Source organism: Triticum urartu, chromosome 3 (genome assembly GCF_003073215.2).
Source record: "Triticum urartu cultivar G1812 chromosome 3, Tu2.1, whole genome shotgun sequence".
NCBI classification, from domain to species: domain Eukaryota; kingdom Viridiplantae; phylum Streptophyta; class Magnoliopsida; order Poales; family Poaceae; genus Triticum; species Triticum urartu.
Genome location: NC_053024.1, coordinates 397055471 through 397071438, shown reverse-complemented (window position 1 = coordinate 397071438; position 15968 = coordinate 397055471). Strand labels below are relative to the sequence as shown.

The following is a 15968-nucleotide window of genomic DNA, read 5'->3' as shown; positions in this document are numbered from 1 at the left end:
TCCGGCAGGGCTTCGCCAAGCACTTTGGAGGAGGAGGAGGTGTTGGAGAGGGAGAGAGGGAGGCACCAAAGGCCAAGGTCAGAAGTCCTCCATCTCCCCACTATATATAGGAGGGCCAAGGGGGGGGGCCGGCCCTAGGAGATCTAATCTCCTAGGGGGGTGCGGCCAAGGGGAGGAATCCCTCCTCCCCAAGGCACCTAGGGGTGCCTTCCCCCTTTGGGACTCTTCCCTCCTTGAAACCCTAGGCGCATGGGCCTCTTGGGGCTGGTGCCCTTGGCCCATGTAGGCCAAGGCGCACCCCCTACAGCCCATGTGGCCCCACGGGACAGGTGGCCCCACCCGGTGGACCCCCGGGACTCTTCCGGTGGTCCCAAAATAGCACTTCCTATATATAATTCTTTACCTCCGGACCATTCCGGAACTCCTCGTGACGTCTGGGATCTCATCCGGGACTCCGAACAACATTCGGGTTACTGCATATACATATCCCTACAACCCTAGCGTCACCGAACCTTAAGTGTGTAGACCCTACGGGTTCGGGAGACATGTAGACATGACCGAGATCGCTCTCCGGTCAATAACCAACAGCGGGATCTGATACCCATGTTGGCTCCCACATGCTCCTCGATGATCTCATCAGATGAACCACGATGTCGAGGATTCAATCAATCCCGTATATAATTCCCTTTGTCAATCGGTATGTTACTTGCCCGAGATCTGATCGTCGGTATCCCAATACCTCGTTCAATCTCGTTACCGGCAAGTCACTTTTACTCGTACCGTAATGCATGATCCCGTGACCAGACACTTGGTCACTTTGAGCTCATAATGATGATGCATTACCGAGTGGGCCCAGTGATACCTCTCCGTCATACGGAGTGACAAATCCCAGTCTTGATCCGTGTCAACCCAACAGACACTTTCGGAGATACCCGTAGTATACCTTTATAGTCACCCAGTTACGTTGTGACGTTTGGTACACCCAAAGCACTCCTACGGTATCCGGGAGTTACACGATCTCATGGTCTAAGGAAAGTATACTTGACATTGGAAAAACTTTAGCAAACGAACTATACGATCTTGTGCTATGTTTAGGATTGGGTCTTGTCCATCACATCATTCTCCTAATGATGTGATCTCGTTATCAATGACATCCAATGTCCATAGTCAGGAAACCATGACTATCTGTTGATCAACGAGCTAGTCAACTAGAGGCTTACTAAGGACATGTTGGTGTCTATTATTCACACATGTATTACGATTTCCGGATAACACAATTATAGCATGAATAAAGACAATTATCATGAACAAGGAAATATAATAATAATTCTTTTATTATTGCCTCTAGGACATATTTCCAACAGTCTCCCACTTGCACTAGAGTCAATAATCTAATTACATTGTGATAAATCGAACACCCATGGAATTCTGGTGTTGATCATGTTTTGATCTAGGGAGAGGTTTAGTCAACGGATCTGCTATATTCAGGTCCGTGTGTACTTTACAAATATCTATGTCTCCATCTTGAACATTTTCACGAATGGAGTTGAAGCGACGCTTGATGTGCCTTGTCTTCTTGTGAAACCTGGGCTCCTTGGCAAGTGCAATAGCTCCAGTGTTGTCACAGAAGAGCTTGATCGGCCCCGACGCATTGGGTATGACTCCTAGGTCGGTGATGAACTCCTTCACCCAAATTGCTTCATGCGCTGCCTCCGAGGCTGCCATGTACTCCGCTTCACATGTAGATCCCGCCACGACGCTTTGCTTGCAACTGCACCAGCTTACTGCCCCACCATTCAAAATATACACATATCCGGTTTGTGACTTAGAGTCATCCAGATCTGTGTCGAAGCTAGCGTCGACGTAACCTTTTACGACGAGCTCTTCGTCACCTCCATAAACGAGAAACATTTCCTTAGTCCTTTTCAGGTACTTCAGGATATTCTTGACCGCTGTCCAGTGTTCCTTGCCGGGATTACTTTGGTACCTTCCTACCAAACTTACGGCAAGGTTTACATCAGGTCTGGTACACAGCATGGCATACATAATAGAACCTATGGCTGAGGCATAGGGGATGACACTCATCTCTTCTATATCTTCTGCCGTGGTCGGACATTGAGCTGAGCTCAATTTCACACCTTGTAACACAGGCAAGAACCCCTTCTTAGACTGATCCATATTGAACTTCTTCAATATCTTATCAAGGCATGTGCTTTGTGAAAGACCTATGAGGCGTCTTGATCTATCTCTGTAGATCTTGATGCCTAATATATAAGCAGCTTCTCCAAGGTCCTTCATTGAAAAACTCTTATTCAAGTAGGCCTTAATGCTGTCCAAGAGTTCTATATCATTTCCCATCAAAAGTATGTCATCTACATATAATATGAGAAATGCTACAGAGCTCCCACTCACTTTCTTGTAAACGCAGACTTCTCCATAAGTCTGCGTAAACCCAAACGCTTTGATCATCTCATCAAAGCGAACGTTCCAACTCCGAGATGCTTGCACCAGCCCATAAATCGAGCGTTGGAGCTTGCACACCTTGTCAGCATTCTTAGGATCGACAAAACCTTCCGGCTGCATCATATACAATTCTTCCTTAAGGAAACCATTAAGGAATGCCGTTTTGACGTCCATTTGCCATATCTCATAATCATAGAATGCGGCAATTGCTAACATGATTCGGACGGACTTTAGCTTCGCTACCGGTGAGAAAGTCTCATCGTAGTCAATCCCTTGAACTTGTCGATAACCCTTAGCGACAAGCCGAGCTTTATAGATGGTCACATTACCATCCGCGTCTGTCTTCTTCTTAAATATCCATTTATTTTCTATGGCTCGCCGCTCAACGGGCAAGTCAGTCAAAGTCCATACTTCGTTTTCATACATGGATCCTATCTCGGATTTCATGGCTTCTAGCCATTTGTCGGAATCCGGGCCCGCCATCGCTTCTTCATAGCTCGAAGGTTCACCGTTGTCTAACAACATGATTTCCAAGACAGGGTTGCCGTACCACTCTGGTGCGGAACGTGTCCTTGTGGACCTTCGAATTTCAGTAGGAGCTTGATCAGAAGTATCTTGATCATCATCATTAACTTCCTCTCTAGTCGGTGCAGGCACCTGAGGAACATTTTCTTGAGTTGCGCCATTTTGCGGTTCAAGAGGTAATACTTCATCAAGTTCTACTTTCCTCCCACTTACTTCTTTCGAGAGAAACTCTTTCTCTAGAAAGGACCCATTCTTGGCAACAAAGATCTTGCCTTCGGATCTGAGGTAGAAGGTATACCCAATAGTTTCTTTAGGGTATCCTATGAAGACGCATTTTTCCGATTTGGGTTCGAGCTTTTCAGGTTGAAGTTTCTTGACATAAGCATCGCATCCCCAAACTTTTAGAAACGACAACTTAGGTTTCTTCCCAAACCATAATTCAAACGGTGTCGTCTCAACGGATTTCGACGGAGCCCTATTTAAAGTGAATGCGGCAGTCTCTAAAGCATACCCCCAAAAAGATAGCGGTAAATCGGTAAGAGACATCATAGATCGCACCATATCTAATAGAGTGCGATTACGACGTTCGGACACACCATTACGCTGAGGTGTTCCAAGCGGCGTGAGCTGTGAAACTATTCCACATTTTCTTAAGTGTGTGCCAAACTCATGACTCAAGTATTCTCCTCCACGATCTGATCGCAGGAACTTAATTTTCCTGTCACGTTGATTCTCAACCTCACTCTGAAATTCCTTGAACTTTTCAAAGGTTTCAGACTTGTGTTTCATTAAGTAGATATACCCATATCTACTCAAGTCATCAGTGAGGGTGAGAACATAACGATAGCCACCGCGAGCCTCAACACTCATTGGACCGCACACATCAGTATGTACGATTTCCAATAAGTTGTTTGCTCGCTCCATTGTTCCCGAGAACGGAGTCTTGGTCATTTTACCCATGAGGCATGGTTCGCACGTGTCAAATGATTCGTAATCAAGAGACTCTAAAAGTCCATCAGCATGGAGCTTCTTCATGCGTTTGACACCTATGTGACCAAGGCGGCAGTGCCACAAGTATGTGGGACTATCATTATCAATCTTACATCTTTTGGTACTCACACTATGAACATGTGTAGCATTACGCTCGAGATTCATTAAGAATAAACCATTCACCATCGGAGCATGACCATAAAACATATCTCTCATATAAATAGAACAACCATTATTCTCGGATTTAAATGAGTAGCCATCTTGAATTAAACGAGATCCCGATACAATGTTCATGCTCAAACTTGGCACTAAATAACAATTATTGAGGTTCAAAACTAATCCCATAGGTAAATGTAGAGGTAGCGTGCCGACGGAGATCACATCGACCTTGGAACCATTCCCAACGCGCATCGTCACCTCGTCCTTCGCCAGTCTCCGCTTATTCCGCAGCTCCTGCTTTGAGTTACAAATGTGAGCAACTGCACCGGTATCAAATACCCAGGAGCTACTACGAGTACTGGTAAGGTACACATCAATTACATGTATATCACATATACCTTTCGTTTTGCCGGCCTTCTTGTCCGCTAAGTATTTGGGGCAGTTCCGCTTCCAGTGACCACTTTCCTTGCAATAAAAGCACCCAGTCTCGGGCTTGGGTCCATTCTTTGGCTTCTTCCCGGCAGCTTGCTTGCCGGGCGCGGCAACTCCCTTGCCGTCTTTCTTGAAGGTTTTCTTACCCTTGCCTTTCTTGAACTTAGTGGTTTTATTCACCATCAACACTTGATGTTCATTTTTTAACTTCTACCTCTGCTGATTTCAGCATTGCAAATACTTCAGGAATGGTCTTTTCCATCCCCTGCATATTGAAGTTCATCACAAAGCTCTTGTAGCTCGGTGGAAGCGACTGAAGGATTCTTTCAATGAACGCGTCATCCGGGAGATTAACTCCCAGCTGAGTCAAGCGGTTATGCAACCCAGACATAGTTAGTATGTGCTCACTGACAGAACTGTTTTCCTCCATCTTACAGCTGAAGAACTTGTCGGAGACTTGATATCTCTCGACCCGGGCATGAGCTTGGAAAACCATTTTCAGCTCTTCGAACATCTCATATGCTCCGTGTCTCTCAAAACGCTTTTGGAGCCCCGGCTCTAAGCTGTAAAGCATGCCGCACTGAACGAGGGAGTAGTCATCGGTACGTGCCTGCCAAGCGTTCATAACGTCTTGTTCTGCAAGGAGAATAGGTGCATCACCTAGCGGTGCTTGTAGGACATAATCTTTCTTGGCAGCTATGAGGATGATCCTCAGGTTCCGGACCCAGTCCGTGTAGTTGCTGCCATCGTCTTTCAGCTTGGTTTTCTCTAGGAACGCGTTGAAGTTGAGGACTACGTTAGCCATTTGATCTACAAGACATATTTGTAAAATTTCAGACTAAGTTCATGATAATTAAGTTCATCTAATCAAATTATTCAATGAACTCCCACTTAGATAAACATCCCTCCTATAATCTAAGTGAAACATGATCCGAGTTAACTAGGCCGTGTCCGATCATCACGTGAGACAGACTAGCCAACGTCGGTGAACATCTTCATGTTGATCGTATCTTCTATACGACTCATGCTCGACCTTTCGGTCTTCTGTGTTCCGAGGCCATGTCTGTACATGCTAGGCTCGTCAAGTCAACCTAAGTGTTTTGCATGTGTAAATCTGTCTTACACCCGTTGTATGTGAACGTTAGAATCTATCACACCCGATCATCAAGTGGTGCTTCGAAACAACGAACTGTCGCAACGGTGCACAGTTAGGGGGAACACTTTCTTGAAATTATTATGAGGGATCATCTTATTTACTATCGTCGTTCTAAGCAAACAAGATGAAAAACATGATAAACATCACATGCAATCAAATAATAATAGTGACATGATATGGCCAATATCACAAAGCTCCTTTGATCTCCATCTTGGGGCTCCATGATCATCTTGTCACCGGCATGACACCATGATCTCCATCATCATGATCTCCATCATTGTGTCTCCATGAAGTTGCTCGCCAACTATTACTTCTACTACTATGGCTAACGCGTTTAGCAATAAAGTAAAGTAATTTACATGGCGTTTCTCAATGACACGCAGGTCATACAAAAAATAAAGACAACTCCTATGGCTCCTGCCGGTTGTCATACTCATCGACATGCAAGTCGTGATTCCTATTACAATAGCATGAACATCTCATACATCACATGTTGGAAATATGCCCTAGAGGCAATAATAAATTGATTATTATTATATTTCCTTGTTCATGATAATCGTTTATTATCCATGCTAGAATTGTATTGATAGGAAACTCAGATACATGTGTGGATACATAGACAACACCATGTCCCTAGTAAGCCTCTAGTTGACTAGCTCGTTGATCAATAGATGGTTACGGTTTCCTGACCATGGACATTGGATGTCGTTGATAACGGGATCACATCATTAGGAGAATGATGTGATGGACAAGACCCAATCCTAAGCATAGCACTAGATCGTGTAGTTCGTATGCTAAAGCTTTTCTAATGTCAAGTATCATTTCCTTAGACCATGAGATTGTGCAACTCCCGGATACCGTAGGAGTGCTTTGGGTGTGCCAAACGTCACAACATAACTGGGTGGCTATAAAGGCACACTACAGGTATCTCCGAAAGTGTTTGTTGGGTTGGCACGAATCGAGACTGGGATTTGTCACTCCGTGTGACGGAGAGGTATCTCTGGGCCACTCGGTAGGACATCATCATAATGTGCACAATGTGATCAAGGAGTTGATCACGGGATGATGTGTTATGGAACGAGTAAAGAGACTTGCCGGTAACGAGATTGAACAAGGTATCGGGATACCGACGATTGAATCTCGGGCAAGTATCATACCGCTAGACAAAGGGAATTGTATACGGGATTGATTAAGTCCTTGACATCGTGGTTCATCCGATGAGATCATCGTGGAACATGTGGGAGCCAACATGGGTATCCAGATCCCGCTGTTGGTTATTGACTGGAGAGTCATCTCGGTCATGTCTGCATGGTTCCCGTACCCGTAGGGTCTACACACTTAAGGTTCGGTGACGCTAGGGTTATAGAGATATTAGTATGCGGTAACCCGAAAGTTGTTCGGAGTCCCGGATGAGATCCCGGACGTCACGAGGAGTACCGGAGGTAAAGAATTATATATAGGAAGTGCTATTTCGGCCATTGGGACAAGTTTCGGGGTCACCGGTATTGTACCGGGACCACTGGAAGGGTCCCGGAGGTCCACTGGGTGGGGCCACCTGCCCCGGGGGGGCACATGGGCTGTAGGGGGTGCGCCTTGGCCTATATGGGCCAAGGGCACCAGCCCCAAGAGGCCCATGCGCCAAGAAAAGAGGGGAAAGGAAGAGTCCTAAAGGGGGAAGGCACCTCCGAGGTGCCTTGGGGAGGAGGGACTCCTCCCTAGCCGCACCCTTCCTTGGAGGAAGGGCCAAGGCTGTGCCTCCCCCCTCTCCCTTGGCCCTATATATAGTGGGGGGAAGGGAGGGCAACCATACCTAAGCCCTGGCGCCTCCCTCTCCCTCCCATGACACACCTTCCTCCTCCCGCAGCGCTTGGCGAAGCCCTGTTGGAATCCCGCTGCTTCCACCACCACGCCGTCGTGCTGCTGGATCTCCATCAAACTCTCCTCCCCCCTTGCTGGATCAAGAAGGAGGAGACGTCGCTGCTCCGTACGTGTGTTGAACGCGGAGGTGCCGTCCGTTCGGCGCTAGGATCATCGGTGATTTGGATCACGACGAGTACGACTCCATCAACCCCGTTCTCTTGAACGCTTCCGTGCGCGATCTACAAGGGTATGTAGATCCACTCCTCCCTCGTTGCTAGATGACTCCATAGATAGATCTTGGTGACACGTAGGAAAATTTTGAATTTCTGCTACATTCCCCAACATCACATATATATCATTCATCATTCATCCCAACTTTGGCCATATCATATCACAAAGAACTTGCTGCAAAAACAAGTTAGACGTCCTCTAATTGTTGTTGCAAGTTTTACGTGGCTGAAGTAGGGTTCTAGCAAGAACGTTTTCTTACCTACGTGAAAGCCACAACGTGATTTGTCAACTTCTATTTACCCTTCATAAGGACCCTTTTCATCGAATTCGCTCCAACTAAAGTAGGAGAGACAGACACCCGCCAGCCACCTTATGCAACAAGTGCATGTTAGTCGGTGGAACCGGTCTCACGTAAGCGTACGTGTAAGGTTGGTCCGGGCCACTTCATCCCACAATACCGTTGAAGCAAGATAAGACTAGTAGCGGCAAGAAAGTTGACAACATCCACGCCCACAACCAATTGTGTTCTACTCGTGCAAGAGAACTACGCATAGACCTAGCTCACGATGCCACTGTTGGGGAACGTTGCAGAAAACAAAAATTTTCCTACGGTTTCACCAAGATCCATCTAGGAGTTCATCTAGCAACGAGTGATTAGATGCATCTACGTACCTTGTAGATCGCGAGCGGAAGCGTTCAAAGAACGGGGATGAGGGAGTCGTACTCGACGTGATTCGAATCACCGAAGATCCTAGCACCGAACGGACGGCACCTCCGCGTTCAACACACGTACGGAACAGCCACGTCTCCTCCTTCTTGATCCAGCAAGGGGGGAGGAGAGTTGAGGGAGATGGGCACCAGCAGCAGCACGACGCGTGGTGTTGATGGACGCAGTACTTCCGGCAGGGCTTTCGCAAGCACTTGGAGGAGGAGGAGTGTTTGGAGAGGGAGAAGGGAGGCACCAAAGGCCAGTAAGAAGTCCTCCATCTCCCCCTATATATAGGAGGGCCAAGGGGGGGCGCCGGCCCTAGGAGATCCAATCTCCTAGGGGGGTGCGGCCAAGGGGGAGGAATCCCTCCTCCCCAAGGCACCTAGGAGGTGCCTTCCCCTCCTAGGACTCTTCCTCCCTTGAAACCCTAGGCGCATGGGCCTCTTGGGGCTGGTGCCCTTGGCCCATATAGGCCAAGGCGCACCCCCTACAGCCCATGTGGCCCCCCGGGACAGGTGGCCCCACCCGGTGGACCCGGACTCCGGTGGTCCCAAAATAGCACTTCCTATAATATAATTCTTTACCTCCGGACCATTCCGGAACTCCTCGTGACGTCTGGGATCTCATCCGGGACTCCGAACAACATTCGGGTTACTGCATATACATATCCCTACAACCCTAGCGTCACCGAACCTTAAGTGTGTAGACCCTACGGGTTCGGGAGACATGTAGACATGACCGAGATCGCTCTCCGGTCAATAACCAACAGCGGGATCTGGATACCCATGTTGGCTCCCACATGCTCCTCGATGATCTCATCAGATGAACCACGATGTCGAGGATTCAATCAATCCCGTATATAATTTCCTTTGTCAATCGGTATGTTACTTGCCCGAGATCTGATCGTCGGTATCCCAATACCTCGTTCAATCTCGTTCAATCGTCGGTATCCCAATACCGAGTTGCCAGGCCGAAACCCAAGCACATTTGCCACAGCCACAATAGCAGCAGGGGCAGCGCCGCCGAAGAGCCAGGAGCCTCCGGCCGCAGCCCCAACCGCCGGATCCATGCTGCCAAGAGCCGCCAGAGCACCTACACCATCCGGATCCACTCCGTCAGATCGGGGCCCGCCACCCCATCGAGCCGCCCGAGCCCCGCTGCCACCGCCGAGCCGCCGAACCACTGCAGGTCGCCAAGCCGCAGCAGGACCACCGCCTCCACGCCAGGGCACAAGGCTGCTCACCGACGCCAGCCGCTGCCCAACGCCACAAGATCCCCATCCTGCAGCGCCCGCCAGCGCGAGAGGAGACCCCGCCGCCGCCCGCTCCGCACGAGCTTTGCCCGCGGGAGGCGACGGCGAGGGGGCGGAGGGGATCAAGGGGCCGAGCGCCTCGGTGGCTGGGGTCGCCGCCCGTGCCGCCCCTGGGGCCGGAGTGACGCGGGGGCAGAGCCCGAGAGACCTTCACTTACTTTCCCTTTGGTTGGCATGTTATGTTGGCACCGCTATAAGAATTTAATTTGATTTGATATATACTTCAGGTCAGAAAAGAGGTTGGAAGTCTGCCAGCTACTCTTTGCTTGGACATCTCACACCAATGTCATATCAGCCCTACATCAGTTATCCACCAGCTAGAATGCTACTCGTAGATCTAATTGACGTATTGCACGAGCAAGCAAGCAAAAAGTGCCATTGCCATAATAGAGATGAGTAGATGACAATACCATTTGAGTCGTGACACATAGGCAATCTTATGTTTTACATTCACAGGCAGAAAGCATCGTTCTGCTACACAACATACAACAACTCAACTTCCCTGCTGAGAGCAAGGCACACATGACACATGGCATGACAGCGCTATGTAGGGAGGAACATTACAAAGTGGCAAACTGCGGACCTAACAATCTATATCACCCCGATCTCCGGTAAACCTTGTACGCCCGTTACTTCCTAGCATTTTCCACCTTCCCGTAGCCGTTTAGCAGTTGGTTTCATATACAGCCAGGCCTTGTAGCTCTGGGCCTTCCAAGCGTGGGTTCCTCTCGAAGCTGCACATAAAACAGAACGCCCACACTTGTCAACAAATGGCTCGACAAACGGAACAATGTAATGGTGGTGAGAACATGAACTGGAAAGTGGAGGCTGGATACAAATAAAAAATGCATCATTATGGAAGGAAAACATAATGGTTGAGAGTACGAGGCTACGGCATTATGTTCCCACTAGGCTAAAAAAGTTATCCATGTCCTTTGGTTCTCTAAACATATCGAATACTGAAAAGAGAACTGACAGAAAGGGATGAAAAAGAAAACACTAGGGCGACAAAGGAAGTGCTTGGAATGGGTCAACTAAACTATGCTCGAATCCACAGCAGCACAAATTGGTGATAAAAAGCCTCTCATTCCTGCACTCAAGCGTTTGGATGATGCCCTTCCAGAATGATAAGATTATACCCTTCCATATCAGAAACAGTGACTACCCAACCCACAAAAAAAGAAAGAAATACCCACCTTATCACGGAAACAGTCAGCCAAATTAATTTTGCAAATAAAGAAGCATCCAAACATAGATGTGTAACTAAAGAAGTGTGAGGAGCCGACGAGAAAATGCATGTGATTTTAGGATCCACATATTGGCCGGTCAAATAATCACAGGAGTGATTTAATTTGCTTTCACAAGTATTGGTTAAGAGACACACATCCTAAAATTAAAGGCAGAATCTCTTATATTCTTTGAAGTTCTCATTAGTTTGAAACTTCTATTATGGGCATATCTTGAAAATCTCCATGTCGCAGCACATTAAAAAAGGCAAGCAGACTTACTTGCTGAGAGGAATGTGCTCAAATGGTCCAGTCGTGGGAATTGTTCCACACAGATTATTACCAGAAACATCACTGTAAAACAATGAAGCCAAAATTATCACAAGGCAAATTCACGTGGAGCCAACTGCACTCGGCATTGGAAGTGAAACTGTACTTACACAACTTTGAGGCTAGATATTCCAGCCAGCTCCCTTGGAATTGGTCCAGTCAAACGATTGCCGTTGAGCCGCCTATAAAAGCACAACCGTATGTTAAGCATAAAATACAGAACTATAGTATTACATCTGTACATAGCACCTACAAACGGATATCCTAGCACAACCCGACACCATTAGAACAATACAGAATGTTCATCTTCAGCATAATCAGCAATAAATCCGCATTCAGTTGCTAATATGTGATAACTATTTCATATGTAGAGAGTATTTCAAGGCATGAAACTTACAAGAATACAAGGGACTTTAACTTCCCAAGTGTTGGAGGTATAGTCCCTGAAACATTGTTCTTGTACAAGTCCAAGCTAATTAGGTTCTTCAAATCACCAAGTTCCGACGGGATCGTTCCTTCAATATTATTTTTGTAAAGTTCCCTGTTGCAACACTAATAGTCAATACAACTTCTTTGCATTGAGATGAATAATCAGTAAATATTGAACACTAAACAGGAATTTTGATACATCAGGCCTAAACATCATCAAAACAAACTCTAAAGAAATAGAACATAAACAAAATGCACCACCAACAACAATGGAAATGAATCCCACACAGCAGTTGAAAATAGGATAATGTGCATTAGGTATTCAGTTACACAACGTACTGAAAAGGTTCTGGAGGACATCGATGAAGGACAGAAAATAGCATCATATCTACTTGTTTAACCTAAGAAGACATGTGATGGTTGTATAATACTATAATGGAAGCCTTGGTTAGCTCCTTTTATATCTGAATATCTTTAAGATCTCTTTATCATCATAGCAGGTTAATCCATGTCCCTAATATTCATTTTTGCTTTCAAGTTCCGCTACAAACTCAGGATTCCATTAGCTTAATTAGCATAGGTTGTAGTACTGTAAAGCTACTATATTATGTGAAACGGCTTAATACATAGGCTTTAAACTGAAAAAAGAACCAATCTAAATTATAAGTTGGAAGTTCAAACAAATTTACACCTGGAGGCTGGAACATATGCCATTCTAAATCACATGATGCAGGTTAAAACTGTCTCTTGTAGGATATATCCCATCTATGGAGAAGCGCACATGATTTGGTAGTTACAAGAGCCACATCTCAGACCAAATAACAAATCAATCAGCACTAAGTTGATGTTTTGCAAATTGCAACTTACATGGAACACATCATCTACTTCAATGGATATAACATATTTTGCAGATGATGGAACTTATGTGTAAACAGTTGTGAACAAAAATAGTACAGTAGGTTTGAGCTTACTACTGAGAGAAACTAGCAATAAGAACCAAATCACGTGAAAGAAGAACTTACAGGTATTGCAAATGCTCCAATTTACCAAGCTCGGGCACCAGATGACCAGATAAGTTCAAATTACCAAGATCTCTGTAAGAGGGGGTATTTGAACAGAACAATCAGATGAAGATATTCTTGTAAAATTTTGATCTCATATGCAAATACAAGAAATCATCAATAGCTTTTCTCCAAAAAAAAGAAGAATAATTTGCATGTACGCACTTTTCATATATACAGCAAAGAAATATGTTACTCTCTCCGATCCATATCAATTGCCGCTGATTTGGTACTGTACAACTTTGTACTAAATCAGCGACAACTAATATGGTACTAAATCAACAATAATTAATATGGTACTAAATCAGCGACAATTAATATGAATCGGAGGGAGTATAGTGAATCAGCGACTATTTTTAGAAACTAAGAGTTATTGTTTGAAAAGATATGGCATGCAGAAGAAAATGTAAAAAAAATCAGCAGCTTTGCTAAAGCACATCTAGATGTGCTCTAAGTATTGCACATCTAAGTCCTATGTCATTGATTTTACGCTAAGATTCGTGCGAGCATTTTCTTTTACATTTTTTCCTCTTCTTTCTAGTTTGATTGAGTCACTTAGATGTGCAATAACTAGAGCACATGTAGATGCACACCTAGACAGAAATTCAGGCATACAATGTTTCATCCGAAATCCCAAGGAACACTGGCAAGCACTAGGCAGTGAAAATTCATGGAGAACACAAGCAACACCAACTATCCCAGCACAGTAACTTATTTTCTCCGCCCTTTTTTACTTTATTTCCCTTTTTTCAGTCTAAAGGGTTTAACTTCTCCAGTCTTGGGAAACTTGAACCTTATTGCCCCAAGCAACAAAACAGACTTGAGAACACTTGCTCAAACAGATTAATTTCCAATCAGACTCTTGTTTTGATTCACGCAGGACCATACCCACTCTTCGTCGCCAACAATAATCCACCAGACTAAATCCTCAATTACGCAGATGCGCCTAACACTAGTCTGTCCTGCCGGGAACAAATTATAGCTAGGAATCAACACATCCGCTGCAAAATCGCTTGCTCTCCAAAGACGCGGGCCTGGCTATCCGAATCCCCATCCCCATACACAAACAGAAACGAAAGGGCGAGCAAGAGAGGGGAGCTCACGCACAGGCGGGTGACGCGGTTGTCGCGGTCGCAGGTGACGTGGAACCAGGTGCAGGGGTTGACGAGGGTGGGGTCCCAGCTCTGCAGCACGCCGCCGGGGTCCCGCAGGCTGCGGCGCAGCGCCGAGAGCGCGTCGCCCTCGGAGTTGGCCCCCGCCAGCGCGACCGCGAGCGCCGCGACGAGGGCCAGGCCCAGGGCTCCGGCCGCCATGGGGAGATCCGCCGCCGGATCTGGACGCGGTTGGTCTTGGGTGGCCGCTCGCACGCGGGTGGGGAAAGGGGGAAGAGGATGGAAGCAGCGATGTGTCTGCCCCGGTCCAGTGCGGCTGCTGCCGACGCCTCCCGCTTTTGTATTGCTCGGCGTGTGCGGTGGTAAAAGTCAGTGGGAGGAGTAGTGGAGCGGCCGGGCCGGACCGAGTTCGGTGGGTTGGGTCGGGCTCGTGGGCCATGCTCGCGAGTGGAAAGCCAGCGAGGAATTCGTTGACTTCAGTCAGTCTTGTGCTAGGCTGTTCTCTGTCTCTCTTTTTTTTTTTGCCTTTTCTTTTCGTACTCTTCTAGGCTGCTATAGGTGTGAATCTTCTCGATTCCAAGGGGGAAAAACCGCCTGAAGTCCTGAACCTGATTGGCCGGAACCGAGCTTCTTCGCTAAGCCAGTTATTTAGTCCTGCGGTGACGGAGATGTGCTAAACAAAGAGACCCCGGTTGTGTTAGCCCTCGGCTGCTTTCATTTCATCCTAGGGTCGTTTTAAAATCCCCTTCCCAGTCTTTGTCTCTGTAGGTTGAAGATGTAGAAAGTAGAAACATATTCGGTCATTTTACTACATGCGTATCATACTTTTTCTTGGCTCCAATTCCTTTGCACTAGTTTACACACTGCTGCATTTCCACTACCATGAAAAGGAAAGCGACAAGAGCTGAGAAGATTCCATGTCACGCACTGGCGCGTGTGTGGTGGCATCGACATGTCCACGTCATGGTCCACTCGCTGGTTTCGCGGGGTTTGCTTCCTCGCTTTTCTACACGCCTTGCCATCCGCCTCCGACAGGCACGACGGGCTCGAGACTTGACGGCCTCTGCTTTTCCGTTTTCCTATTGTCGTCGTTGCCGCTGCTTCCGCATACGGCATACCCGGCCTTTGTGAAGCGGATTCCGTCTATCTTTGATTCGGAGCACCGCTGTGTGGACAAATCGAGTGTTCGGCCTAACTTCGGAACCTTGGAAAGGCTCTGAATAGCGAATTCAGAAACACCGCTGCATAAAGTGCACTAAAAATAAAGAAAGGCTATTGAGCAATTTTTGGTGGTTAAACTTTAATCTAGTTTAGTAACAGGATGAGTATGCTAGGGGCATCTCCAACACCGACCCGCAAATTTACTTCCGCATCCATTTGCGGACAGGGGATCAGTCCACGGACACGGATGCGGGAGCTGGCCATTCAATGGAACCGCATACATTTCAAACATTATTTCAACTAACCAGACGAACGACGATTTTTTATATAAACCGGAACACATTTGTTATAATTAGGACATTTTTCATTAAAAAGCGGCCGAACTCTAAACCTATCCTACGGCGGCGCTCGCCGTTCACTTTCTTTATATTCCGCATCGACGACCACATCCTTTATCTGCCATCTCCATTAGCGGCGGCGAGTACAAGGCCCGTGAAGTGGAGGTGTGGTCTCTGACGAGGAAGAACAAAACATGCAAGACGGACCGACCCACTTGGGACACAATACCATGCAGCCTCCCATACCCTACTCATCCTCAAGGAAGTCTGCAACATGTCCGTCGCCGGCGCCGGTGGATGTGAGGTCGATCATGGATGTGGACAGGCCCTCACTGTCCACTTGCCACATGCATCTCCAAAAGTTGGACGATGACATGTAGGATGCGCAGCCGGCGTCACCGTGACCATGGCGGCCACGACCTCGTCGCTTGCGCGCTCGTGGTACATTTGGCCCCCCGCCAACCGGTGTTGCTC

At 47.0% G+C, this 15968-nt stretch overlaps 1 protein-coding gene across 1 annotated transcript; it reads right to left on the bottom strand.

Moving 5' to 3' along the window:
- Positions 1-10230: 10230 nt before the first annotated feature.
- Positions 10231-14321, bottom strand: LOC125544096 (leucine-rich repeat protein 1). The gene is made up of 6 exons (XM_048707661.1): positions 13991-14321; positions 12845-12916; positions 11791-11934; positions 11504-11575; positions 11346-11417; positions 10231-10571 (listed from the first exon to the last, which is right to left on the bottom strand). Exons 1-6 carry the CDS (start codon positions 14194-14196, stop codon positions 10502-10504), a joined length of 636 nt encoding a protein of 211 aa, XP_048563618.1. The 5' UTR covers positions 14197-14321; the 3' UTR covers positions 10231-10501.
- Positions 14322-15968: the final 1647 nt, after the last annotated feature.